Source organism: Rhamphochromis sp. 'chilingali' (assembly GCF_963969265.1).
Source record: "Rhamphochromis sp. 'chilingali' genome assembly, chromosome: 2".
Taxonomy (NCBI): domain Eukaryota; kingdom Metazoa; phylum Chordata; class Actinopteri; order Cichliformes; family Cichlidae; genus Rhamphochromis; species Rhamphochromis sp. 'chilingali'.
Genome location: NC_137930.1, coordinates 9,487,943 through 9,514,965, shown reverse-complemented (window position 1 = coordinate 9,514,965; position 27,023 = coordinate 9,487,943). Strand labels below are relative to the sequence as shown.

At 37.4% G+C, this 27,023-nt stretch overlaps 2 protein-coding genes across 2 annotated transcripts in view; both read left to right on the top strand.

Moving 5' to 3' along the window:
* The window catches only part of nlrc5 (NLR family, CARD domain containing 5), a 38,867-nt gene extending 16,098 nt beyond the window's left edge, over window positions 1-22,769 (top strand). The window contains exons 14-55 of the mRNA XM_080874051.1: window positions 1,107-1,190; window positions 1,288-1,371; window positions 1,490-1,573; window positions 1,668-1,757; window positions 2,029-2,079; window positions 2,163-2,192; window positions 2,578-2,661; window positions 2,905-2,988; window positions 3,104-3,193; window positions 3,334-3,414; window positions 3,660-3,743; window positions 4,381-4,464; window positions 4,877-4,966; window positions 5,862-5,909; window positions 6,015-6,044; window positions 6,138-6,221; window positions 6,316-6,399; window positions 7,406-7,495; window positions 7,658-7,717; window positions 8,159-8,242; window positions 8,380-8,463; window positions 8,867-8,956; window positions 9,073-9,138; window positions 10,480-10,563; window positions 11,130-11,207; window positions 11,361-11,447; window positions 11,584-11,637; window positions 11,802-11,849; window positions 12,123-12,206; window positions 12,303-12,386; window positions 16,141-16,215; window positions 16,363-16,440; window positions 16,556-16,639; window positions 17,133-17,222; window positions 17,339-17,422; window positions 18,746-18,829; window positions 19,103-19,186; window positions 19,284-19,367; window positions 19,462-19,539; window positions 20,496-20,579; window positions 20,731-20,814; window positions 20,920-22,769. Of these exons, the coding sequence (XP_080730177.1) occupies window positions 1,107-1,190; window positions 1,288-1,371; window positions 1,490-1,573; window positions 1,668-1,757; window positions 2,029-2,079; window positions 2,163-2,192; window positions 2,578-2,661; window positions 2,905-2,988; window positions 3,104-3,193; window positions 3,334-3,414; window positions 3,660-3,743; window positions 4,381-4,464; window positions 4,877-4,966; window positions 5,862-5,909; window positions 6,015-6,044; window positions 6,138-6,221; window positions 6,316-6,399; window positions 7,406-7,495; window positions 7,658-7,717; window positions 8,159-8,242; window positions 8,380-8,463; window positions 8,867-8,956; window positions 9,073-9,138; window positions 10,480-10,563; window positions 11,130-11,207; window positions 11,361-11,447; window positions 11,584-11,637; window positions 11,802-11,849; window positions 12,123-12,206; window positions 12,303-12,386; window positions 16,141-16,215; window positions 16,363-16,440; window positions 16,556-16,639; window positions 17,133-17,222; window positions 17,339-17,422; window positions 18,746-18,829; window positions 19,103-19,186; window positions 19,284-19,367; window positions 19,462-19,539; window positions 20,496-20,579; window positions 20,731-20,814; window positions 20,920-21,001 (3,250 nt within the window). The 3' untranslated portion in view covers window positions 21,002-22,769. The remainder of the gene's footprint in view (window positions 1-1,106; window positions 1,191-1,287; window positions 1,372-1,489; window positions 1,574-1,667; window positions 1,758-2,028; window positions 2,080-2,162; window positions 2,193-2,577; window positions 2,662-2,904; window positions 2,989-3,103; window positions 3,194-3,333; window positions 3,415-3,659; window positions 3,744-4,380; window positions 4,465-4,876; window positions 4,967-5,861; window positions 5,910-6,014; window positions 6,045-6,137; window positions 6,222-6,315; window positions 6,400-7,405; window positions 7,496-7,657; window positions 7,718-8,158; window positions 8,243-8,379; window positions 8,464-8,866; window positions 8,957-9,072; window positions 9,139-10,479; window positions 10,564-11,129; window positions 11,208-11,360; window positions 11,448-11,583; window positions 11,638-11,801; window positions 11,850-12,122; window positions 12,207-12,302; window positions 12,387-16,140; window positions 16,216-16,362; window positions 16,441-16,555; window positions 16,640-17,132; window positions 17,223-17,338; window positions 17,423-18,745; window positions 18,830-19,102; window positions 19,187-19,283; window positions 19,368-19,461; window positions 19,540-20,495; window positions 20,580-20,730; window positions 20,815-20,919) is intronic.
* Window positions 22,770-23,988: 1,219 nt separating this feature from the next.
* Window positions 23,989-27,023, top strand: part of cpne2 (copine II) — a 61,396-nt gene continuing 58,361 nt past the window's right edge. The window contains exon 1 of the mRNA XM_080875949.1: window positions 23,989-24,209. The gene's annotated coding sequence lies outside the window, so the exon portion shown is untranslated. The remainder of the gene's footprint in view (window positions 24,210-27,023) is intronic.

Here is a 27,023-nt window from a genome sequence, read left to right as displayed (position 1 = left end):
AAAGAATACCGGCACATATTTCTTATTTCATTTTGGACATGACAAATAGAGACCACCCATACATAGAACCAGATGGGCTCCAAACACCAGAGAGTATACAGTGTGAGAGAAAGCATGTGCAAGAAAAGCCACCTGGAAGGCAGCCAATGAAAAGACTATTGAGTGAAAAAAAAGTTGTTATCATCCACATGTAAAACACTAACAATACTGTTGGTACATGTAATAAACTATCCGTCATTATATGATTTAGAAATGTGAAAATTATAATTCAGAAAACTGCTGTAAACCCCCAAACCCTGTACAAATTATACAAGTAAAGCAAACATGATATAACCGGTGTTCAATCCCATCAAATTACCTCTGTCACGGGGATTTAGTTCCAGTTTATTCTGGATTACATAGAGTGAATTATTAACCCTGTAAAGCCTGAAGCATGGATTAATGCCAGACATTTGATTTTCTTTTAATTTGACAAATTGGACAAATGCTGACAATTAAAAAAATCAATAAATAACAGTTTCCATGTATGAGGTTTCATTTTTTTTTTTTTTTTAGAAACATGCTGATGATATAGAGGTCTCAAAATCTCATGTATCAAATATTATACAGGGTTAAAAGAGATTACAGGTTACAACTCCAAAGCTCCTATAAACCTTACTTTGGCTTTCAGTTTGTAGTCTGTGAATCTAGTTTGATTCCCTGCGTCACAGAAATCTGTCTCTGTCACCACCTCTTTAAGAAAGAGTTACCATTTTTTATATATTTGAATGCCTCCTTATTTAGTTATGTTCAGACATTCACACTGACATTTAAACAAATAGATCTCATCTCATATTATGATTCTGGGAATCCGAGTCTGTTTTATCCTCTTTAATTAAAATACTACATTCAAGAAAAGATTAAGCATTGGAATTTCCCACCTGGCGGCTTAGATAATAATTTGTAATTAAAAACATAGCAGCATCAAGAAATATTCTATCAACTATAGAGATGCTGGTAAAAAGCAGTTTGTTTGTTTTAAATTGAGGCTTTGAACTGATTGTTTTTCTTTTTGCAGTTTCTAATCTGATGCTTCCTTATGAATAATTCACTATGTGTCCTTACAGTTTTCACAGCCGCAAATATGGGGACAAGTTTGCTGAGAAGTTGTCGTCTGTTTTGCCTAAATTCACATCCCTGCGAAAACTAGAGTATGTTTTATATCGTTGCTTTATTCCTGCGAAAAATATATTAAAGGTAATTGTCCCTTAACGACAATAATTACCTGTTTGTGTTTGTGTTCACAAGGTTTTCTGGTGCCAGCCTGACTGCTACTGGAGCAGCTAGTTTGGCCTCTGGTCTTCAGGAGTGTCCACACATCACTGATATCAAGTATATCTTCTGTTGTTCAATATAGTGCACGATTAGCTTACTGCTCGATTATCCAGATGCTTTTAATAATGCTGAGCTTAAAGTTTCTGCTCATTTTTCTTCTGGGGGTTTTTTTCAGCGTAAGTGACAACAATTTGAGGGATGAAGGAATCAGTCGCATTGCAGAGATTTTTACCAAACTACAAAACCTTTCGAATGTAGCGTAAGTTCTCACATTTCTAATGCAAAGACTCGTCTGTACTTAACAATGCAGAAGACTTTGTGTGGTGATCATATGTGTGTGTGCTTCTTTGTAGGCTGGGACGAAACAGCACAACCCTGAATGCAGTCGACTGTCTTATTAAAACGATGTCTTCATGTTTGAACATCCAACATGTTCATGCAGAGTAAGACCACACACACATGCACACGAAGTGGCGGTTAAGGCACAGTTATGGCACACGGATTGTTGTTTAAAAGAAATAAAAATTACACACATTTTAACTCGCTTTTGTCAGTAATGCTCACTGCACTATTAATATTTTCTCAGTCATAGAGATTTGAGATTCCTGAAATTCAAAGTAGCTGATTGCTATTGATGAAGTTATAATGACAAGACCAGGTAAACATAAGTGTGTCATAAACGTGTACTCCAGTCCAGGTTCTTTTTCTTTGCAGGGGGATCAAAGACTTGACAGTAACTTTCTTCCAAAAGTCAGATATGAACAGGTGACTTTTATGCTTATAAACTAAATAAAGCAATAAAATGAACATAGTAAAATTCTGATATATTTATATTTTCCGCTCTACAGCCATAAATCTATACTTGAATCAACAATCAGGTAAGATATGAAACAAACAAGTCAGTTTACCGTAACTGCCTTACCACAGAGATTTGCCAGTTTCCTTGATGAACTTTGCACCTTTAAATGGGTGTCAGCCAAATGTGCATTCACCTTTATTGTTTTCTTTTGTTTGTTTGTTTGTTTTTGGCTTCAAAAGATCGTGACTAGAAAGGACGTTTATGTGGATGTTGATTTATTTTTTTAGTTTTAATTTTTTTTTTTTAAATGTTTATTGAGCATCAACAATGTAGTACAAAGATATACATGTAGCAAGTCCACAATGGATATTGATTTAAATGTGACTCTAAATGTCACAGTTTAGTATTTTTGAGGTTTTTTGTATCATGGACATTTGCATTATGATGGTGTCATTTTTCTCCAGCTTGCTGAACCAGAATTGGAACAAGTCGGAGATGCAGAAACTTGCTGAATCCTTGGCTCAATGCCCTGCGCTGTCTGTCCTAGAGTAAGATTTCATAAGTACACACCTTCATAATTAGAAAAACCTATTCAGAGCAGATGACACAGACAACATCAGTAATGAATAGAATAGCAACAATGCACTAGTTATTGACTTACTGTTTTCCCTCTGCTAAAGTAGTTGAACAATCTGCAAACTACACTGTGTGCATATTACATTGGTAAATGAATGCTAGCCAAAGGCCTGTCAATGTGTGTGGCTGTTTTACTGTATGTCTTTGCACTCTAGTCTGTCTGGAGGCCAGTGGGATGAAGACATTTTAAGGACACTGACTGAGTTTTTGCCAAAGTTCAGCATTACTGACAAGCTCATGTAAGACTAGGTTTTAAAATAAATCAATTTTTTGTGTTGTGCTTGCTGTGCACTTTGCTATACCTGCACATAAAACCCAGCAGCATTTAGCTGATGTTTTACAATCTTTTCTCAGCATTAATGACAGCTGCTCATCAGTGGAGGGTTTGGTGGTTCTGACTGCTCTACTGTCTGATTATCCTCCTGTGATGGAGCTTCATGTCAGGTACAAACACGCATTTAATCTTAGCAACCATAGTTGCAGGAACTTCTAGACATACTGTACCAGGAAATGCAAAATTAGATTTATGTTAGAGTTATTGCTGTCATCTCTGCTCTGTATCTGAATGTTTCTTTATGTTGCAGATTACAGGTTCCTGTTAAGGTGTCTATTGTGTTTGCTAGGGGAAGGGAAAAACCTGCAAGCGGAATATCCAAATCTCTCTGGTATGTTAATGCTTCTGTAACACAAGCTTACAACAACAATATATTTGATGTTGCAGAACAATAGTAGGGTAGCATTTAGAATGAGTAAAGCGATCATTTTAAGCTGGTAACCAACAGACCATCAGTTATCTAGCAAAAAGTTTTAATGTTTTAATTGTTATAATGGGTTGTTCAGGTGTATCCTTTGTCCAATAATGATATGTCATCAGTATTAATGATAATCATTCAGCTTTTGCGTCTTTCAGCCTCAGCTTCTGCAATCTGTATCCTGCTGATCTGGAAAGTGTGTTGAGATGTCTGGGAACCTCTTCTGATCTCACTATGCTGGAGTAAGATGAGCAAGAACCATGAAAGTGCACACACCATGGACAGATAATAAAAATAGGACCATTTCTAATTAGTAGATAATAAATTTATGTGTAAAAAGCCTAGAAAGTTTTCAGGGGGAGCCGTATGAATACAAGTGTCTACAATTACGAAGATAATGGTGCAAAGAAAGGAAAGATATTTACAAAGTGTGTCGGGCAATCAAAAAAAACTTTCTACTACACATTTGTGTTAAAAACTGATGTCTTGGACATTATTCTAAAAATGACAGTGTATGCTCAGTTTATGAAGTAAACTGAGCATCATCCTAAACCACCTCTTAAATGATGCACCATCATGGTTTTTGCTTACAGGTAACCATTAGATAGCTTATACAGTGCTTAACAAATTTATTATGCATGTCACACACGCATATTTAATTATATATAAATATTGTAAATAACTGTAATTTGTAGTATTAATAGAAAGATCTCAACAAATGTATCACATTTAGAGGAAAAAGAGACCACTGTTCACACTCATTACACATTTCAGGTGTGTGTGCACTACTGATATTGATATACTGACTCATTTTTGTCATGTTCTCTTGATAAATGTACAAACACTGAGTTGTAAAGCATTTTTAACCTTTCTTTTCAGTTTGTCCAGTAACTGTTTAGGCAACAAGGGTCTGAAGAAGTTGTTGGATTTCCTGCCTCGTCTTAGCAAAATCCAGGAAATTAAGTAAGCTCACACGCATGCATTTATTCTCTCTGACCGAGGCTGGAGCTTGTCATAGGGTGGCATAGGGTGTCTGTAGGGGGGTAGATATTTGGACAGGCTGCTAGTCTGTCACAATGCTCACACACAATCATTATAACTAATAATTAATTAATAATTCTACCTCTTTTAAAGCTTTCCTTGAGATATTTATAGCTAAAGATACCAACAACTATATTGTAAGTGACCCTGGTGGTGGAATTTCCCTCTATTGCCTCTCTAGTAATTTGCGAGTATTTCAATAGAAAGATGACTCTTTGTTTTTTACATTGAGATATACAAAGTAGGTAGGCAAATGGTAAGCTGTTTTCTCACCAAACAGGTTCCAAACAGCCAACACCAACTTCCTTGTGCTAATTGCTTTTGTTTTTTCCAGTGCCAGTAAAAATGACATCAACATGGAAGGGGTGGTAATGCTGGCTGCAGCTCTATGCTCGTATAACACCTTAACAGAAATTCACATCAGGTAATCTTTGTTTTACATTGTAGCTATTTAATGATACCAAGAGCTGCTTTACCCAACTGTTTGTGCCTCTTATCCCGGTCTGGGTTTAAAAAATCTATCTGTTTGAAAAATACTATAAATACATAATTACATACAATACTACATGTCATATACAGTGATGGGAATAACTGCATTAAAATAAACAGCGTTACTAACGCTGTTACTTATTTCAGTAACAGATAATCTAACGAATTACTTTTACTATCGTTAAAACACTGTTACCATTACTAAGAAAAAAAAGCGGTGTGGGTGTGTTACTATTTTTAAACACACAGATGGTTGACGCTTATGTCATCTTACCGGGGGCTAGGGGTGCGAAACAATCGCACGAGTGCTGCTGATTGGCTGAGGAAGAGTAAGGTAGTCATGGTAGTCATAGTGTGTTGTATTGTTCTATCTAGAGTTTATCTGATTGGTGTTTTATTTCATATTTTCATAAAGTAACATTTGAATAGTTTAGATTAGTGTACAATGTTTCTTATTAGTTCCTTCTGTTAACTGCCCATTTATTTCAATTATATTTTCAGTTTTATAACAAACAGCTGAATATATATTTTAGTATTTTCAAGTATGTTTAGCTATTTATATGTTTGTATTTTAGTAAGTTCCATTAAGAGGGGATTCTTATACATATTTAAACATTTTTTTAAAGTAACGCAATTGTTACTTTTCCTCGTAATTAGTTGCTTTTATAATATTGTGACTCAGTTACTAACTCGGTTACTTTGTTGAAGAAGTAACTAGTAACTATAACTAATTACTTTTTCAAAGTAACTTGCCCAACACTGGTCATATAGTTTTACAGTAATCAGTCAGGTTAATTATAATTGGCTGTTGTGCTCTGTTGGTTTTACAGTGGCGGAGGCGAAGAGGAAGTCAATCTAAAGTTCTGCCCAGATGAAAGGTAGAAGACCTGCATCTATGCAAACGTTCACACAGTCTGATTCTTGTTGTCTCCGTTTAGTTTTTCTGTTTAATAATCTAACTCTCTACTGTATTTCTATGTCAGTGATGACAAGCAGCAGCTGAAGATGTTCCGGTACAGTGAGCAAATAAAGACATGCAGAAAAGTACAAATCTGACCTCTGACTATGAATACAAAAGAATGATCCCCTTTTATTTTTCTTTCTAGAGTAAAGGACAGCAGCATCCTACCATCTGATATAACCAAAGTATGTAGAAAATTGGTCCAGAGTCGCTTCCATTGGGAGTTAGAGTAAGCTTTATTATTGTATATCTGCAAATTATTCAACAGTATTTAAAGTAGTGACTGAACACGTTCATGTTCATGCACTAATGTGTTCTGTCAGGTTATCTCAGTGTTCACTTACCGACAAAGCCATCAAGAATCTTCTCAAAGTGTTGCCAGAGATGACGTCACTGCAGAGACTCAAGTAAGGCATACACACTAATGCAAGTATTAATAATAACACTGGATTACAACCTGCAATAGACAGTCAGATTATGCGGATGTGCAGTAGGGAAAAGATGTGAAGATATGGAAAAAAGCTGCTGAGTACTTTTTAAAGGACACCCTACTGAGATTACTGAGCACAAAATTTGAATATTTGGAAGGTGATTTTAAGTGTAGTTATTTTTAACTAATGGGTATCTATGCTATTCCTATCACAGGGTATATGTTAGGTCCATAAAACAAAAAAATTATGGAAGATCACTATTGTTATAGGAGATTGCAGAACGTTGCAATCTCATCTACACTGCAAGGAGATTTGCAGAAATTCTGTTGTAATTTCACTTTATGCTGTCGACTCTAATTGGAAGTGTGATATTAGAAGTGTATAATTTTTCTCTAGACATATTCATTTAATTTTATTATATATAGTTTGTGACATTATGTAATTACCTTGTAGTTAACTGGAGAAAATCCTCTTACAGATAAAAAACATCAACAACATCAATGAAAATGTATAATTAAACCCTGCAAATAGTTAACAATAACTTTGAAATGCCTTTAGGTGTAATTCTTGGTCCTTTTTATTCAGTCTATAGATGAATTATTTATATTGATTCATTTTTGTCTTTATTTTTATACTGAAGTATTTAAAATTTAATGACTTTAAGAACAAAAAAATAGATTTGCAGATATTTATAAATTAAAAACTTTGATGTTTAATACATAATATCAGTATGTTTTTCTTTTACCATATATATGCTTCTGTCACTTACATATTTTGCCTTTGTGCATTTGGTGTCTTTATTATTCATTAACGCTATCAACCTACCAGAGACTACAGATGAAGTTTAGCCTGTATGGCTAAATCTGGCAAAGCAAATTGTGGCTATTCTATGAACTATGTTTGGAAATTATTTTCAGACTGTGTAAGATACTAAGAACCTCATCAAATGAAATATACTATATTCATTCTGTATTCCTAATAGTGTCAGACAGAGCATCACATCTGCAACCGATGCACTCGAGCTGGTCAGCTGTTTGAATCACAGTCAGCGAGTGACGTCGGTTGAGCTCAGGTACAGTGAATACTTTTGTGGCACTCATCACAACACACCATGCCATATTTGAGTGTTCATGTGATGCTCCTTTCCCTACCACACTTTTTAGTTGTAGCTGCAATTACTTTAATTCTCTAACTGACCTGTTTTGGTTAATTGCTGCTTTGATCTCTTCTTTAGCCTTCGGGGTGACTCCTTCATCAATTTTGATACAGTGAAAGTGGAACAAGTGAGCTGCAGGTCTGTGATCCGCAACATTTTCACTGCTTACTGATGACTTAACAACATTTGTAGGTGTTTTCAGACCGCTCACTTTGTCACTTACCCAAGTATTCACGGCTCATGCACTATAGCAGTTTTAGCTGCTCATTTTAAACTGCATTTCAAGCTGTGTTTATTTTAGAATTTGACTGAAAATATATGTTGTCATTTTCTGTTTTATACATAGAACTGTAGAAATGCGCAGTTTAATTAAAGATTTTATGGTACTCATTGAAAAAGACAATATTATATAGTGTGAAGCACATTGGGTGTCCTGTATTTTACAATCTGCCAGTTTAATCACCGCAGAATTAGAAAGTTCAGGTAAAAGAGGGCATCTTACAATAATTACTATAACTAGTAATTAATCAACTTCATGTGCTATGTTTTTTTTTGTCTCCCTGATTGTGTGTAACACAGGTTAACTCATTTTTGCCTGAAGGGTGACCACTTGAAGAAACTTCTTGAGATCCTGCAGCAGGGTCCCCAGCTTTCAGATCTTGAGTATGAGCCACACAAACATTTAGACACACAATCTTAGAATCATAACCACACACCCATGGAGCCATGGATAGTCCAGTGTTTTCTTCCTGAGCTTTTATCCAGTAAGGATGCTCAGCTCTGCTTTTCTTTCATCACAGTTTGTCAAGTAACCAGCTGGAAGATGAAGACGTGGGCTCTTTTGTGCATTCCCTACCAAGGCTAAAAATCAGCACCTATGTCAAGTAAGACTTTAAACATATTAAGTTCTATATTAAATATAGAGCAGAAGAGTAAAAAATACTTAAATGTACACGCACCACCGACTTTATTAGTTAACCTGTTTAAATGCTTGTTGACACAAATATCTAATCAGTCAGTGACATGACAGCAACATGTATTTAGGCATGTATATAAGGTGAAGATGCCCTAATGCAGTTCAAAGTGAACATCTGAATGGGTTAATAAAAAAGGTGATTTAAGTGATTCTGAACATGGCTAGGTGTACCTAATATATTGTCTGCTGAATATATAATAAATTAAACCTCAGGTAGACTGAGAGTATGAAGCTACAATATTTAGAAATGATGTGTATTGTAGTTAATGAGTAAAATATAGACTAATTCTTTTCTGAATCTTCATGTGCAGTCTCACTAACAACAGACTGACCCAGCAGGGGCTGCTGGCTGTGGCCAGCACATTGTGTACCTGTGCTAATGTCTCTGGTGTGGAAGTGAGGTAAGTCTGCACAAAGGAAAGAAGTTAATGGAATTCTTCTAAGTAATCTATAATGAAATATTTGTCCATGTCTCTCTCTTTGTCCATGGACTCTACTTTCTGATGTCTGCTGGTAGCTTAGGAGAAGAAGAGCGATGCCTCATCTGGTTCAGACAAAATGAAACTCGGGAAAAAACTCTGAGGTAGGAGTTCCATCCAAAATTTCAAAACACTGACTCTGATCCTGAAACGGTGCCCGTATTAAATGGTAAATGGCCTGCATTTGTATAGCACTTTTCTAGTCCATAGGACCCCAAAGCGCTTCACACTACATTCAGTCATTCACCCACACATTCACACACTGGCGATAGCAAGCTACATCGTAGCCACAGCTGCCCTGGGGCGCACTGACAGAGGCGAGGCTGCCGGACACAGGCGCCACCGGGCCCTCTGACCACCACCAGTAGGCAAACATGGGGTTAGTATCTTGCCCAAGGATATTTGGCATGCAGCCAGGAAGCAGCCTGGGATCGAACCACCGACCTTCTGATTAGTGGCTGACCTGCTCTGCCACCTGAGCTACAACCACTGAGTCACTTTGATGAGGTGAGCACAGTGACTCGAGTAAAAACACAGAATTCACACCTACTGGTTTTTTGCTGTATACAGCAAAAAAGAAACCAGTAAAAATTTTAAACATTTTCATTTCAGATAAAGTAAAAAAAAAAAAATGAGCTGATGAACTCATTAACACTCATGAAACTTTAGCACTAAAGTTTAGTGCTAAAGCACAATAGCCCTAAGTGGTGAAAGTCACCACTTAGGGCAACGTAGACAGGAAATTTGAAGAGTGTTAAAATGTTGAGAGGAGGCGTGAACTAATGCAGACGTGCAGAGCTCCATGCAGCACTAGTGTGCAGACAGAAAAGAACAAAAGGAAACTTACATGTGGTCTGATTGTATAAGTCAACAGCTGATGTATTCAAAGTAACAAAGTGTCATTGTGAAAAAAAATCAGACTCTCTCTCCTTTGGCTTTGTAATTTTTCCTGCGTGAGCAGCACAGGAAACATCTCACCGGTATGCACAGATATGTGAACTCTCTCTACATCTGAAGGTTCATGCACTGAGTCGGTAAACTGACTGACTGCATCAGCAAAGATGAACGGCTGAAAACTTCTAAATCCAGCTTGCACACTGTGGGCGACAAGGAACTGACTTTGCATGTCAGAAGTAGAGCTGAGCATAGCAGTGAACCTTAGAATGTAAATATTCGAAGACATAATTAGTTTCTGGTGTCTGATCGATTTTAGCAGCTCTGAAAGTACCTTCCTTAACTCTAGCACTCACAGTAACAAGGGTTCAGCGTCCTCCAGCTCTCAATAAACGTCCAGTATATAATACTATTACAATGTAATTTGGGGGCTTAGTAGAGGTTAAGGCCTTTTAAAGATTTTAGTACATTTTGGATTTGGCACTAACTTTGCAAAAATCTAAATTTCTTTATGCTTTTTTTTTGCCTTCTCTGCTTTATTTCTCCATCAGAATCAGGGAAGGTAGTTTGAAGCATGAACATCTGATCCGATTAGCAGAGATTGTGTCCAGTTGTCCCCATCTGGCCAAAGTGGAGTAAGTATCCCTCAATCTTAAGACAAATTTTTGGGTTTCATCAGATAAAAACAATGGCCTCTTTTTAATTAGTTATTACACTTAATAAAACTGGTTCATAAACTGACTTCTTGTAAAATATGGAAAGATCACAACAAGGCCATATTTCTTTGTTAACATTTTAGATTTGAAACTACCAGCAAGAAATTGCCTGATTAATGATCAAGTCACTGACCTCACAGCCCATTGCTCATTCAGTGGTGCTAGTTTCAGATATTGTGCAAATGTACTGTTTATAAGGTTGGAAAAACCTGCAGTCAGCTAAGATTGAAGAAGTCACTTGGATGAGTGACGAAACGTTTCTCCCACTTAAAACGCTAAGATGAACCTTTTTGGGATTTTCTTACCAGGATGATTGAGCATGCATTAAGACAGCAAGGAACTGATTAGAAATGCATCTATTATTTATTAAAAGTCTCTTTATGCTAAGAGTCTCAGGGTATTCAGGGTTTAACCTTCCTTTCTGGCCTCCATTATCTAACCATGATCAGAAAGTACATAGTGATATGTCTGTGGTTCATCTGCAGATTAAACCACAGCTTACTGGAGCAGACTGAACATTTCCTACAGCTGCTGAGCTTCAGTCAAAGTGGATGTGTTTTCAGGTGAGACAAAAGAATCTTTACTATTATCTCTTCTGTCAATGTTTTCAGGCTTTTTTCAAACTACAACTTATCCAAATCAGTCATGGCTGTTCAGTGAACGGCTGTTAAAGCATTGAATTATAATGAGTGTATTACACGTGCTTTTCTACTCAGTATTGAGGAGCGTTGGATCAGCGCTGAGAAAGCGGTTGGATTAATGCTCCACTGTTTGCAACTCAATAGCAATATTCAAACTGTCAGGTAAGATATGCATATAGATGCAAATGAACACAGATATCAGGAAATGCTCCTTTTAAACAAATCAAACATATTGTAACATTCCCCAAATAAAGATACAGTATGTGTGTCAAAGCTGTGAACTATATTCATTTTCCAGGATTCATCAAAACACACTCCACCTGACCAGTTCCACTGGACTGACGACAGATAGGTAATGATTATTGTTTAATGATTGTTATATAGACAGCAGCTGTACTCTTCGGGAGTTTATTGATTAAAGTGTAAATATAAAATAACAGTTATTTTGAATTTAATGTTTCTAGAAATCAAATGATTCCGATTTTTGATTTGTGTCTTTTGCTTGTTTGTTTGCAGTGATCTCTCTGGAAATGCAGCTCAATCGAGTGCCATAAAGAAAATTGGGTGCTTTTTTATTTTATACATTATATTTTACATTTTCATGATACCTGCAAGGAATGCACACTTTGATTACAGCCTCCACGCACTGCTATATTACTCAGTGTATATGCTATATATTTAGCTTTCCTTGCAGGAAAAAAGAAAAAGCCCACTGTTGTAAAGGTTGTTCTTTTTTTCTAGTAAATTGTATTAATTTACACCACACTCTGGCTGAATTCCTTTGAAAGTAAAGACAGTATAAAGGAAAAACGAATTCCTCTTATCTCTCTGCTTTAGCCTTGTGGACTGTGCAGTAAATGTGTATCAGCTTGCAGCCATAGAGAGCGTCATCCTCAGTTGTCCATTTCTGACAGAACTGGAGTAAGTAGTCACATTTCAGTATTTAACATTGGCATGTGCTCTGTAGTACTCAAGGGAAATAAATTAGTAAAAAAAAAAATGTTTGTTCCCATTCAGGTTTTCCCACAACAGCCTCGGTGTAGAGGGAGCTGAGTTTCTCTGTTCTGTTCTTCCCCGGTTGCCCAATCTCACTTCACTCAGGTCAGAACCTTTTCAAATTTGACCAACCTGACTTTTAAAGATCTCCTATAACAACTATTTTCTCTGTCATCCACAATATTGCTTCCAAAGAGAGTGATGTGACTGTGCTCGAGACATTGTCACAGGTCTTCCTGCAGCCTAACACAATTCAGCACTTAAAGTGAGCAACACATTTTAGAACTTGTCCGAAGCATTTTTAGAACATTAATTTTCAATTCCCCTATTGATTCATTCATTTAGCAACACTCTTCCACTGGACATTACAAATACCTACATGGCCAATGCTCCATTCAGGATATCTGGGAAATTAGAGCATTCATAAAAATAATAATGATAATAATATAAAAAAGCAGCTGTGGATTGCATGATTCCAAAACCTTGAAAAGGTGGCCATATCTCAGATTGTCATAACTGCTGTTAGGATTTTATAATGTTCCCAATTTAAGGAGGAATTATAACACTTTCCTCTGTTTCCCTTTGTTCGGTCACCATCAGTACTGCTAATGACTGCTCCACAGCGCTACCTATAGTGCTGTGCAAAAGTAATGAGCCACCCTTTATTTCTTTGTAATATGTTTCCAGCAAACCAGATTTTCTTGTACCTGAACGTTTTTGTAGGAGTGTTTTTTATTCAGCCATTTAACACTGACTCATGGATTGTTCAAACGCAGAAAAGACACTCAAGTTGAACCAGTGCTGTGCCTACACATAAAACTTGGCAAAGAACTATTTTCATTACTAGCAGCCTGGAGCATAATTTGTTCTCATTTAGTTGATAAATGTCAAAGCTAGCACAGTTTCAAAGGCATAAAACAGTATTTTTCACCAATACAGTAGTTCCCAACGAGCTTTTAGTCAGAAACTTGGTATATGTATTTAACAAGTGTAGTGAAGACGTGGAGGAAGAAGTGACAGGCTCATAAAAAACCCAAATATATAAGCCATTCTTGGTGAGCAGTGTTGGTCAAGTTACTTGAAAAAAGTAATCAGTAACTAATTGCTGATTACTTCCCCCAAAAAGTAATCCCGTTACTTTACTGATTACTTATTTTTAAAAGTAATTAATTACTTAGTTACTTAGTTACTTTTTAAAAACACGATTTACAACCTGAAGAGGTGATAAAGCGATAGATCTTTCAGCCCAATTCTACCTTTTCTGCATAACCCATCATACAAAATGTAATCAAATGGAAAAGTCTCTCTTTTTTTTAACTTGTTTTATCAGTTTTAATCTTTTAACTTTATGCATCAAGCAAAAATGTAATTATATGCAACATTCTCTGACTTGAATAAATTAGTTTAACATTTAAACCTATTTTCTGCACATTCCAGCACATAAAATAAAATAGTTTTTGTGTTTACACTCACTCTTTCAAATAGATGCAAGTAAAACACAGCAGAAAATAAATAAAGTCAAAGACTCAGCGGTCCTGTTGCTCTATTTTCACCTGTAAAGCAGGAGTGGGGCAGGCGGAGGTTTGCCCTGGTGCAGGTGTGTCGTGGTCAGTTGAAGAATCCGCGAGTTTCTCTGTGAGTTTCCCATTACGTCGTAGCGCACTCGGTGCTTGCTTGGAAGTTTAGGGGTTTTTTTCGCTGTAAAAATAAGTTTTCTTCCCACGCACGATGGACGCTAATGTTTTTGTCACTTTTTATGGAATCAAACTCAAAGTAAGGTCAGTACTTCCACGCTTTAAATGCTGCACGCTCATACTCTCTCCCACAATCGATATGTGATCCATTGTTGATCTGCACACAGCTGTTTTCACAAAGGTCGCACTCGCTTACGTCACTGTCATGAGACATTCTCGCAAAAAATCACGGTTTTAGTAACGCAGTAATGCAGCGTTCCTACGGGAAAGTAACGGTAATCTAATTACCGTTTTTGCAATAGTAATCCCTTACTTTACTCGTTACTTGAAAAAAGTAATCAGATTACAGTAACGCGTTACAAGTAACGCGTTACTGCCCATCTCTGTTGGTGAGGCCCAGAATAAAGGCCCAGTATGATAAATAAACACCTTTCCCTTCACACCCCCTGGTGAACTGTTTTCATGATCTTCTGTGGACAGGTGGATCCAATGTAGAGGCTCACTGCTCAAAGTAATGTAAAGTAATTAAAAGTGATGCAGTAAATTACTTAATTTCTCACCAAAGGAAGGATTTGTTACAATATTCGTTACATTACTTTCATGTTACTCTGTATAATGATCTAAATGCATTGTCACCAGTGTTGGGCAAGTTACTTTGAAAAAGTAATTAATTATAGTTACTAGTTACTTCTTCAAAAAAGTTAGTAACTAAGTTACAAGATTCTAAAAGTAATTAACTACTTGAAAAGTAACTATTGCGTTACTTTAAAAAAATGTTTATCCCTCTGGGGTCCAGGGTAGAATTGGCCATTTTAACTACTTTTGATGTTTCCTCTACATTTCACCTTTAAAAACTATTTACTTTGCCTTGTTTGGTATCATCCTTTTCAGCACAACCTCACGTGTCTGAATTTACAGTTATGTTTTCATTTTGACATACTGTGTTAACACAATTGAGCTAAAATCAAACAAAAAACATCAAATCAGAGTAGAAAAAGTGATATTTTTTACTGTAACAACCACAAACATGTTTAATGAAACATATTTCATAACTTTAAATGCAAAAATAAATTGTCAATCTTAAAATCCTATCCTAAAGTTTTGCAAACAACAAAGTTATTTGCAGCCATTTACATTTTACCCTTTTTTTAATAACCATTTCAAACTATTTACAGAACAATCAGCTGTTCTGCATTCAATAAGATGTCACACAAATTATTTGTGCCACTCCAAATATTTCTGTCCACTATGAAGGAGAACATCACAGCCTGATACCTGCAGGTCTGACAGCAGCAGGTGTATCACTCCTCCTGTTTTCATTCAGCAGTCACCTCATTGTTCTGACACACAACACAAAACTATCCACACCACTACACTAACTACACAAGACAACACATGAACTAGACGCTCCAAACATGCTAAACGTCGCAAATTTCTCACATCTCAAAACTCGCTCTCTCTCTTTTTCTGCTGTCTCTCTCTCTCTCTCTCCCTCTCGCCGTCACTCCTAAAACTTCCCCCTCTTCCTAAACAACCACATGTCATGTTGCCATATCATTTTTTGATCGGTCAACATGGTACATTTTTCCACCAACACGAACAGGCTGTTTTTTGTTTTAATTTTTTTGCTCATAAGCAGAGAGTGCTCGCTGCGCTGTCCTTAGACAGTAAACGTGACGAAACTATTGAGGAAAAAACGCCGCGTATATATTGTTTATCATGACTCTGGTTTTACGTGGCCCATCAACACAATTTAAAAACTGGTATATATCACCTTGTTGCTTTGTCATCTTTAAGTGGTCATGTGATTGGCTTACCACGACTACTTTATTCTTCCTCAGTCAAACAGCAGCACTCATGCGATTGTTTTGCCCCCTTAGCTCCAGGTGTTGTGCCAAAAAGTGATCGTCTACCAGCTGATTGTAGCACAAACACAAGAAAAATAAAGGCTTGTTAGATGTTTTTTGTTTTTTTCCTTTTTGTCTGTCTGGCCTATTGAGCCTTTGTAATGCAAGTAGCAACATAAGTAAATGTAATGTAATACTAAATTTAGTAATATAGTAGTAATATATTACTGAAAAATGTAATGTGATTACAGTAAGAGTTACTTCAGAATGTGTTACACCGAGCACTGGGGGGCTCTAACCATCCTCTGTTTCTTCCAGTCTGTCGGGTCATCAGATTAGTGAGACGGCAGCTCAGAATATGACCAGGTTTCTGCCCTGTCTACGATCACTTAAGTAAGCATTTATGATATATAAGATGAGTGTGGATGTACATGACTGTGTGAAAAATAATGTCTAGAATATGAACTTATATTTAGGCTGCTGTAAAATGTTACACACAGTGAATAAACATTTGTTCACAATGGAACTTTTCTGCTGTAGTCTTTCCCACTGTGTTTTGCCTGGAGGACTGCAGCTCATTGAAGCACTGGGACAGTGTGTTATTCTTGAAGACCTTTGGTAAGGCATGCACACACACACAGATACAACAATACAGCTTGTTTTTTCTGTTGGATAAAATAAAGAAGCTGTTAAAAAATGTCAGTTTTTTTCTGTGTTTTCTGTGCACCCTAAGTTTGGATTCTGTGGCACTGAATGAGGAGAGCAGGATGTGTCTGGCACGAGCTCTAAAACATATCAACTCTATTCGCCGTCTCAGGTAAGAAACACTCTCTGTTTCTTTGCAGTAGTCAGAATCCAAGAGCTAAAGTAAATCTTGGTTTGTTCTTTACCACATAGTCTTCAGGATTTATTGAACAGAGATCAAAACTCTTCCAGGCAGACATCTTTGCTGTTTTCACCATAGTGCACTTCACTCTGCATTTACACTATAATGCACATGATGCTTTTTGTTGGCCAATGTTGGTGCTGTTTGTCATACCAGCATGTCATCAGGCTCTTATGAACCTCGTAATTAATTAGTAGGATCTGATCCTACTAATCCCCCCACCGCAGGGACAAATTTGTCCCTTATCGTTCCCAGTTCTCTCATAGCGCTAAGCTGTAAAATGTAGCTGGCAAGGTGCCTGGTCAGCATATGTCAAAGCCTTTTATGCATTTCTAACATACAGATCATATTCCCATGGCTATAAATCCTCATCAAAATACACATCTACCTAACATAACTAATACATTTTGTGTGTGTGTACCAGGCTGAATGAGATTGTCACAGCAATGGACAATCTCAGCGTTCTGGATCTCCTGGCTGCCACGAAGGGACACGCACATTTAGAGCAGATAGAGTGAGTCTTTCATTCATACCTAGCGCTCACTGGACATTACCATTCACCTTCTGTCAGTCTGTCATTAAAAAAAGAAGAAGCTTGGCTTTGAGAATGTTGGATTTGCTCTTTCTCAGGTTGGGGGGCTGGAGGATGGCTTGCAGAGGAATAGAAGAGCTGAACAGGCTCATTCCGAACTGGAAAGAGCTCAGGAAGATAAAGTATGTACACAGGGGGTGGAAAACATAGAAAGTTTGTATTTTACTGATCTCCAAAACCCTTTAGCTGCATTTCCAACATGTTTTCTCCAGGATATGTTCACCTTCACCCCAAGAGAAATAGTAATATTTTTATTAATGCTTTAAAATACTTTGTTTATGTCACATGACCAATCTTCTGTAGATTATACTCATGCCGAGTTCCATTTATCCTGTCATATACAACATGAGTGTGAAGTAGTTTCTTTGCCTTTTTTGTAAACAATCCAATAATAAAAATATTAGTACATGCTGGGCCATAAATCAGAACCACAGGTTGAGACGTGCAAGTCATTCAGAATGTTACAGCAATTTTATCGTTCCTTTATGGGGACCAACTGTTTGCACTATGCAGCAGGTTCGTCCTTCCAAGTGTGTTTGACTGACAGCCACAAAATGTCTACAGGCTCAAGATGTTTTTCATATTACCGTCCCTTATGCTTTTATGCTTATTTTTTTTAAAGAGAATGGTCTTTTTATGCTTATACTTCATATTTACATATCCAGCTCCAGTTTGAACCCCTGAAGTACTCATTTAAATGTGCACAAGTTAAACTCTTTGGCTTGAATGAAAGCTTCCCAAAATTTGATGAAGAAATTTGCAACTTTGTTGCCTCCACTGGGCTCACTGTCTCTACTTCCTTCCACTTTTATTTGTAGATCCCAATGAATAATTGTTGTGGCAGGCAGTAAACCTATACACATCAAGTAAACTGAAGGAATTCTGAATCTGAGGTTGCATAGCCAGAAACAATGACCCAGATTAAATTCAATCCAAAGTTCTTCCAGTAACTAATGCAATCTATGCCATAAGGACAAAAGTACTGGGCCAAATCTCGTAATCTTTGAATTCAGGTGTTTTCAGTCCATTTGCCACACATCAAATCAATCAATCAAATCAAGCACCCAACCATGCAGTATGTCTTTGCAAACAGTTGTGAAAGAACAAGTCAAGTCAGCTTGTGAAATTTCTTTGGTCCTAAATATTCCGTGATCAGTTGTAAATGATATTATTGCAAAGTTGAAGCGTTTAAGTAGTTTATGGCACAGTTTCAAAAGGGTTTCCAGTTACCTATAGAGAAGATTTAATTGAGCTATATCAATCCACTGTAATGTGTAGGGTGTCTATTATCCATATAATTTAAAAGTAAAGTTTGAGTTAGGTTTGGCGCCATCAAGTGGAATAATCAAAAAAACAAACTATTGACAGAACACTTTACATGGTCCATTAACAGTTATTAAAAATGAGTAAATTTGCTTTTCTTGCTGTGTGTGTTTATCCTCCAGGCTGTCAAAGAACCTTATCAGTGACCAATCAGGAGAGAAGCTGCTTGAGGCTTTGAAAGCCTGCAGCCACCTGGAGGAGCTCTGGTGAGAATGCGTTTCATTCCTGTAAATGTGCTTTTGGCATTTGATTGCAACACTGTGCAAGAGTTTGCATGTGCATGCATTTGGCTAAAGAAGTGCACAAAATAAGCCCTCAAAACTTTTGAGTGAACATTTTAATCTTCAAAATTGTTTATTTTCCTTGGACAAGCTGAGTTTTATATATTTGGCTATATCATTAATTGGCATTTAACTCAAGCAACTCAAAGATTGTTTTAAAATGTACATATTTATATGTCTTTTTGTGCACTCTTCCAGTCTGTCCGATAACAAACTGGGAATCCTCACTGCTGCCAGGATGGCCCTCATTTTCCCATCACTGACACACCTCAGTGTGTTAGAGTAAGTCTCACACAGTGTTACATGTTCTTATTGATATGTGTTTCTCCCCTCACTTATTCAGCCTTTTTGTTCTTCTGTATTTCTGTGTCATTTATAGCATTTCGCTCAACCACATTGACCATGAAGGCTCCAATAGCCTTTCCAAAGCCATAATGTGCATGAAGAACCTCAAAAAGATTAAGTAAGACTCATTTGCTTTGATTATTTTCAGAATCACAGCTCACACAGATGACTACACTTACTGATTGTTTTTTGTCTTTTGCACAATAATTCAGCCTGACCTCTGTTGGGACTTCAGAGCTGCGTCCTGTTGTAGCCAGTCTGGCTCACTGTCCCCTCATACAGGAAGTTGGGTAAGATAAAGCAAAGTGATCAAACATTTAATAATCTGGTGCTGTTCTGTGTTCTACTCATGGACATGTCAGTTCTATAAGAGTTGGCACACACTGTATGTAATGATTTGTCAATCTTGTAAACTCATGTTTTATTCACAATAGAAAACACATCAAAGGTTTTAACTGAAATGTAGCATTTAAGAAAAATATTAGCTCCTTTTAAAGTTACTATGATCACATATGGCTTCTTCTTTACATGCACTAACTTGCACTTGTAGATGAATCACAAACAGTGATTTCTGGAAGTATTCCTGAGGGAGTTCTGTGAGAGAAGCATGCCTGTTTTTAATGCATTTCCATCCGAGGGAACAAAGATCACAGGCATCCAATACTGATGTTTGACCTTGTCCCTTGCACACAGGGATTTCTCCAAATCTACTCAATCTTTCTGATGATGTCATGCACTGTATGAGAAGATATTCAGGGTTTTTTTTATTGCAGATTGTTCAGCCTCTGTCCATCACTGCTTCTTTTTATACCCCACTATGTGACCAACCCATTGCATTTTAACCTAATTATTTGCTAAATGGTCTCCACATGTTTCTTTATAATGCCACTTTCTTTTCCACCCTTTTGTTGCCCTTGTCCCAGCTGAGACACTGTAAACCCATCAAATACAAAATGAGTAAATATTTTTCTCAGTTTAAACACTGGATGTTTTCTATTGCCGCTTATGAACAGAATATGGATTGAACTCTGCAGATTATTTCATTCTGTTTTTGCCTAAATTTTACACAGCACCACACGTTTTAAGGAATTGATTATTTAATTATTTAAGGTATTGTTGTACATAACACTCTAGTTTTTAATTAAAAGTAATTTATGATATTCGCATCTTAGGATAACATTTTTGCGTGATGCTTCAGCTTCTGTTCATCAAACCTCTCTCTCTCTATGTCTTGGTGTCTGTCTAGTCTGGGTTGGAATAACTGTCGTGATGAAGTGGCACTGGAAGTGGCCAGGGTTTTGCCTTTCTGTCATACGCTGACTCAGATAGAGTGAGTAAAACACACACATAAAGACCCGCAACTGCAAGAGTTTTGCTTTTTTCATTCCACTTTTCATTTAGGCTTTCTTATATTTATAAAACCAATAAGGAAAACAACTCTTGTCTCAGTACATGAGAGATTAAGTGTTTATTTCTCACAGTCTCGAGTGCAACAGCTTGAGTGTTTCTGGAGCGGAGGCCCTGCTTAAGGCCTTAAGGTTCTGCCCTGCTCTGCAACTCATCAGGTAAACTTCCTGCACTGCTAGACCTGCATTATCCAAGGAAACCTTATTAATTTCTAATGTTGTGGTAATGTTCTGGCCTTTATAAGTTATTGAACTTGGTTTCAGACTCTGGAAGAACAAAATCTCTGACGGTGATGTCCATAGGCTCGGTCTAAGGGACAGAAGGATGAATTTCTCTTCCACCTGATATGATCTGCACTGCTTGACAGTTGAGAAGCACAATTCCAGTTCATCAGCACCAGTGCAGACGAACAGTCCAGTACTTTTTCTGCCAACACTGACTTAAAAATCTGTGAGAATTTTTTTTTTTTTTTTTTTTTGCTTGAAGTGTTTTGGGGGTTTTTTTTCTAAGTGCTGCTCTATTGAAACACAGCTGTACAGTTGAAATAAGTTTGTTAGAACAAGAAGAAATAATGTATTTTTGAAACTATTTAAATCCCTGACTTTGCACTGATTGGCCTTTGGTTTCACAAAGCAGGAGACGGGTGGAAGCCACTGAAACCTTTTTTTCAAAAGCTGCTGTCAGATTAACAGGGGAGCACACAAAGAGGTTTATGGACACAAATTGGGAGAGGTGGCACGCTCAGCTGATCAGTAGAACACCACACTAGATTTTGAACAAAAAGTGTTTTCTTCAAAGCCACTGAAATAACACACTTACTTTTGTAATCAGTCGTAATAATCAGCAGTAGAATTAGTTTTTTTTACGGTAGAGGGTATACTGTCATCACCTTCCCAGGCAGGCGAGTAGGTGGGCGAGGACACCCAAGTGAGTGATGCTGAGAGACTGGCCAGCTGCTTCCTGTTTTATCATTGAATTCCTGGGAGAAAGGAAAAACACACACATAAACAAAGCAGGTCCCGCCTGTTCACTTTTAACTAATGTATCACACTCATGACTAAATTCTTCCCTACTGAATTGAACAGATAATATTTTACTGTTATAACGGGACTACAGTATTTCCCATATGACATGATCATTTCAAACTTGTTACAATAAAATTAGAAAAAATCACAAAGTACATTAAAGATGGCTTTTAAAAAAAAGATTACACTAACTTATGTATGCACTTAAAAAAGTGTGAAATCACTAAACCTGTGTTGAGCCCCGCCTTTCAGTAGCACACCACTGAGCTCCCAAACTGCTGTGAAAATAAAGGCCACACTGTGTTATTTTCCTGTGAGGAAATGATGAATATATCTTTGCAGACTCTGATACGAGGAGTCAATTTGCATTGTGGAATGTTTACAATAATTAGAGGCCACATTACTGAAAACACAAGAAATCACAAAGTCACAGTAAAAGAAGAGTTACCTGCTCCTATGGTGACTCTAGGTCGTGGTCTCTATCCAATGTGCGTATTTATTTCTGCTGTTTATCATAGGAGGACACAAGAAATTGTATGTATTTATTGACCTGTGATTGAATCAGGGTTAAAATTTTTAAAAAGAAACATTTTTATAGGAATGTATTTGCTTTGTGACCAAAAGAAGATACTGTAATTTTTGCAGGTCGCACCAGTTGTATTTCTGACTTTCTAAAGTCATGTTGATGCTTTGATTTCTGAATGTAATGCACCTTATTCCTTTCTCTTTTCCTGTGTGTAATTGTCCGTTTTTTTGTTTTGTTTTGTTTATTTTTCCTTTGATTTTTGGAGCAACACTGGCTCTTACTGAAAGGATTTAAAATTGCTTATTTGTTAAATATAGTTTTTGAAAGGTTTGTGTGCAGGTTGTGCTTGACAGAAAAATTGCAGATACTTTTGATATTCCCTGACTATGAGTTGCATTAAGATGTGACCTGCTAATTAGAAAACTTTAAATTGAGTTTCTATTTTTTGTTATGTCAGCGGTTTTATAAAGTATGATGTTAAATTTAAACAGGTCAACAAGACACAAACTCAGCAAAATCTGCTCTAGCAATACATGCCAGTTAAATAAAGTCTAATACAAAAATATGCACCTCAACTATAATATACAACTTAAAAAAATTCTGGTTTGTTCTCAATGTCAACAATTAAAAGTTGATACCTGATTGCTTTATGCTTTGTCTTTACATCGTTTTGGTGTAGATTAGGTCATCTTACGTCCTGCTCATTGTGGAAAGCACAATTTATACCTCTCCTGTTTCCTTGTCAGCGGCACCAGCAGCTGCGTTCGCAGCTGTGGACGTCAGTGAAATGTTATCATTTATGTTCGCTTTCCGCCCTCTTGTGGTTAACAGTGGTACTGCAGAATGGGCTGCATGAGGATTACCAAAACTTGGGTCCTTTTACTTCAGGTGTTTGTGTGTGGATTGAAGCACTCGTGAGTCCTTAAAAAGTTAGACACAAATCATTGTAAACATTTATGAAGGTTAGTTTACGCTTGTGGATCATATCGTACGCATTTGCAACCCTTTGGAGGCAAATTTCTCTCCGTAGAAGATGGATTTGCTTTGCTTGCTATTCTTGCACAATGTTCATATGAAATTATCAGAAAAATGTTGTGTATACCCCAGGATCAACGAGACTCTGAAACTGTGGGCGTGCTTACACGCAGCACATAAAAACATGCAAATGTGACTAAAGATGTCAAGTTTTACAAGGGTAATTTACATTTTATTGAAATTCAACTAAATAACAATGGAAACTAAAATAAGACTGAATACATAACACATAAAATACTGCGCATGCAGATGTACATGCTTTGGCTTTGCTGCGTTTAGCAGAAGCAAAAAATACTTTCAAAATAATGCTTTAAAGTGCTGATTCTTTCGTGCTTTTGAGTACTGTAAATAGCCTTATTTTACATCTAATGTGGCTGTAGTGTTAAAAGAAAGTTAACAAACTTGGGGCCTGGTGTCTGTACTATTCACAAGGAAGAAGATTAAAGTCATGTTTTAGAGATAAACTAAGTACTTAGTAAATTAAAAAAAATCAAAATAATAAATGTTTTAAATGTGGAATAAATGCATTCCCCGTATTAACTAGGGTATAAAAACATGCATCTTTTCCCTGTTCTGTAATTTTATGGAAAACATAGACACTGATCGCTCATGAATGACTAACCGGAAGTAGTTTTTTCTGCTTGACTCTTCCGCTTTTGTTTTGGGAGTGGGTTTGTCGTACTTCCGCTGTGAGGCCACCACTGTTGGCTTTATTAAACTCCGTCCTTCAGTGGCCGGGCGCAGAGAGCACAGTCCAGGCTACGAGGATGGTTTGTGTTCACACACTGTTGCGCCTTCCAGGATACTCCGGTTAAAAAAAAAAATTAATAATAAAAAAAATGTTAACCTCAGCTTTCACTCCTTTATAGGAAAATTGGCTCTGCTTTTCCTCTCTCTTTACTGTGCGCAGCACTTAAAGATTTTTTTAAGTGAAAAGCGGCGGAGAAGTTGTTCGTCATTTACCGAGGTGAGTCGGTTTCACATTTTCCTGTTGGGTTTACATTAGAAGAAGAGATCTGACAGCAGCTCCCGAGTCAAAGGGGAACCGGGGAGCTTCTAAGACGCAAAAATAACCCTTGCAGCCAAAATGTACAGTCGGTGTGCTTCTCTTGGAGGTTAATCACGGAAGGATGTGGGGAAGATGTCATGTTTTGACGAGCACCTTTCATGTAGGACCAAAAAAATATCACAGGAAATATGGTACAGAATAGACAGGTATTGTGTTTGTGTGTGTGAAAGAGAGTTTTAATGGTCAAGTTGGCACATCTCTCTCCTTCATTCAGATCTGGAGTCTACTCTTCACTGATGTTGGCCACTTTGGCACCAATATGGCTCACCGGTCTTGTAATTACACTTAAAGCGTGCTGATCCTTCCGCTAGTATTAACAAGTTGGCATCTGCTTCCATGCTTTTTCCGCCTCAGTCAGTCACTTTAAGCTGCCTGCCCATCCTGCAGGTGTGAGCAGGTGTGAAGCTTTTTGGCACGGTCAGTACAGTCAGAGGCCTGCACCTGGACCTGGATTTTGTTTGTGTTTTCTTTCTACAGTGCACTCATACACAAAGTGCATCATGTAGCCAAAAATGATGCAATAGCAGCTCTAGGTCTTTTAGAGCCACAGTACAAGAAACATGCAGTTTTGTGAGGTTCAGTTGCTTTTAGAAAACATTCATCCTGCTCACCCCCCCCCCCCCTCCCCCCATGTCTCAAATATTGCGGACCTATCCTGAATCCAGTTAAAGTGCAGCACAGTTCACTTGAGCAATATACTGCACACCTTTTAAAGCTGCTCTGGTGCATTGTAGCATACTTCATGAAGCCATGTTTTCTTTGATAATGCTATTTGGCAATCTGTGATGTCTTTTTATTCTTAATCATTCAGACTTCTATATAAGGGATAGAGCAGGTGTCAGCTTAAAGCTGGATTTATCCCACTCTCTGCTCCTTCTCTCACTGGAGTTGTTAATAGCATCTATAAATACAGGAGACTGCCACTGAGACCATAAACAAGGAGCGAGTGAGTAAAAGTAGTTGAGCCAGTCAAAACACGCTTTTCTCCACCTATGAATGATAAAGCGAGTGAATGAAAATGTTGCACTGGTATTTTCAGTGCATCACCACTACCAGTTTGACATCACAGTGGAGCTGAGCGGGAGGAGCACGCTGCTTATGACACATTAGTATCTTAGCAACAGACAGCATCCTTTTAGCATGCCGCTGTGAGAACAAAACCACTGATCTGGACACGGGTGCGGTGCTGTTTGTATTGTCCTTAAAGCCACCTGGGAATTATTTCAAATGCAATACCACTGAGAATATATTCACAACATTTTTTACTAAAATCAGCAATTGTTTCAAGATGTGTGTGTGTGTGTGTGTGTGTGTGTGTGTGTGTGTGTGTGTGTGTGTGTGTGTGTGTGTATTCCCTCTTTCTGTTTTTTCCGTTCCTAGCCTGAGGCTTCTTTAGTTTAGAGGTAATGGCTTTGATCTGGGCTCAGGGCAGCGTGTGTGTGTGTGTGTGTGTGTGTCTTTGCAGTGCTTAATCCTGGGTATCATTGGGTTTATCACAGGGTAACTATGACTCTCATAATGCCCCCAGTGGATTTTTTTTTACACCAGTGTTGTTTTATTTGTACTCATTGGGTATTTTTAGCCAAACAGAACCATTTGTGTGATTAAGCCGAATTCTCAAGGTGATCTGATGTAATGGGGATTTACTAATTCTGTTATCTGGGTAAACTTCCACTCATTTCGTTAGATATCACATATGTCAAACAACTTAAAAAAACAAACAAACTGTGACATTAAAATGTTACTTCCATTCGACAAATGTCAAACACTGATTTCTGTAATTGTGCTCTCTGCGTGGCAACAGATACAGACACCCAGGGTGTTGGGAGCATCTCGTGTTCTCTCCTCAGCGGTGTCTCCAGTAATTTAGGATTTGGTTGGATACAGCGTAAGATGAGCACATGCACATGCTTGTCTGTTAGAGTTACGTCAAGGAAACTGCGGTTTATCCTGGACACCAGCCATCTGTGTGTATGTAACAGCAACCTACAGTTTTACATTTACATTACATGAGAGTAGCACATTTATTTACTCACTCTTCATGGCACTGGCAGACACTTTTGAGCTGATGGTGACCATAGGTTATGAATAATATTGATATTGGCTGTTTATCTTTTTTTCATGACAGCCTAACAGGAAAATCTCTGCACATCTGTTTCTGTCATTTTAAGCCTCGGTAATGTTTCAGCCAGTTTCTGTACCTGCACTCTGTTTTAGTTTGGTCTAATTAATTGTCCATTTACTGAGCAGCCATTTTGGCTCAGGGTAAACACAGGTGTAATTAATAACTCTAATTATGGCTCTGTTCCATTTGGATGAGGTGCTGGCATTGTGTATGCTCACTGACAAGAATGGCATCAACATGCTAAATAGAACAGGACCATAACTTAGTTTTATCAGATATACCTGTGTTCACCGGTGTTAAGCTCATAAACACATGTTTCATTCACAGTTGCATGTAGAAAACATCAAATGTTTAAACTGAGAAAATGTGTCATTTTAAGATGACTTTGAATTGGATGACAGCAACACATTTAAAAAAAACAAAAGGCCGTTAAAGTAAGTGGCACTAAAAAGAAACAGCTGGAGGAACATTTTGTGACTAATTGGGTTAAGTGGCAACAGGTCAGTAAGATGATGGGGTATAAAAAGAACAAGTAACGATGGGACAAGGTTCAACAATCTGCAAAAAACTATCTTCACAAATTGTGG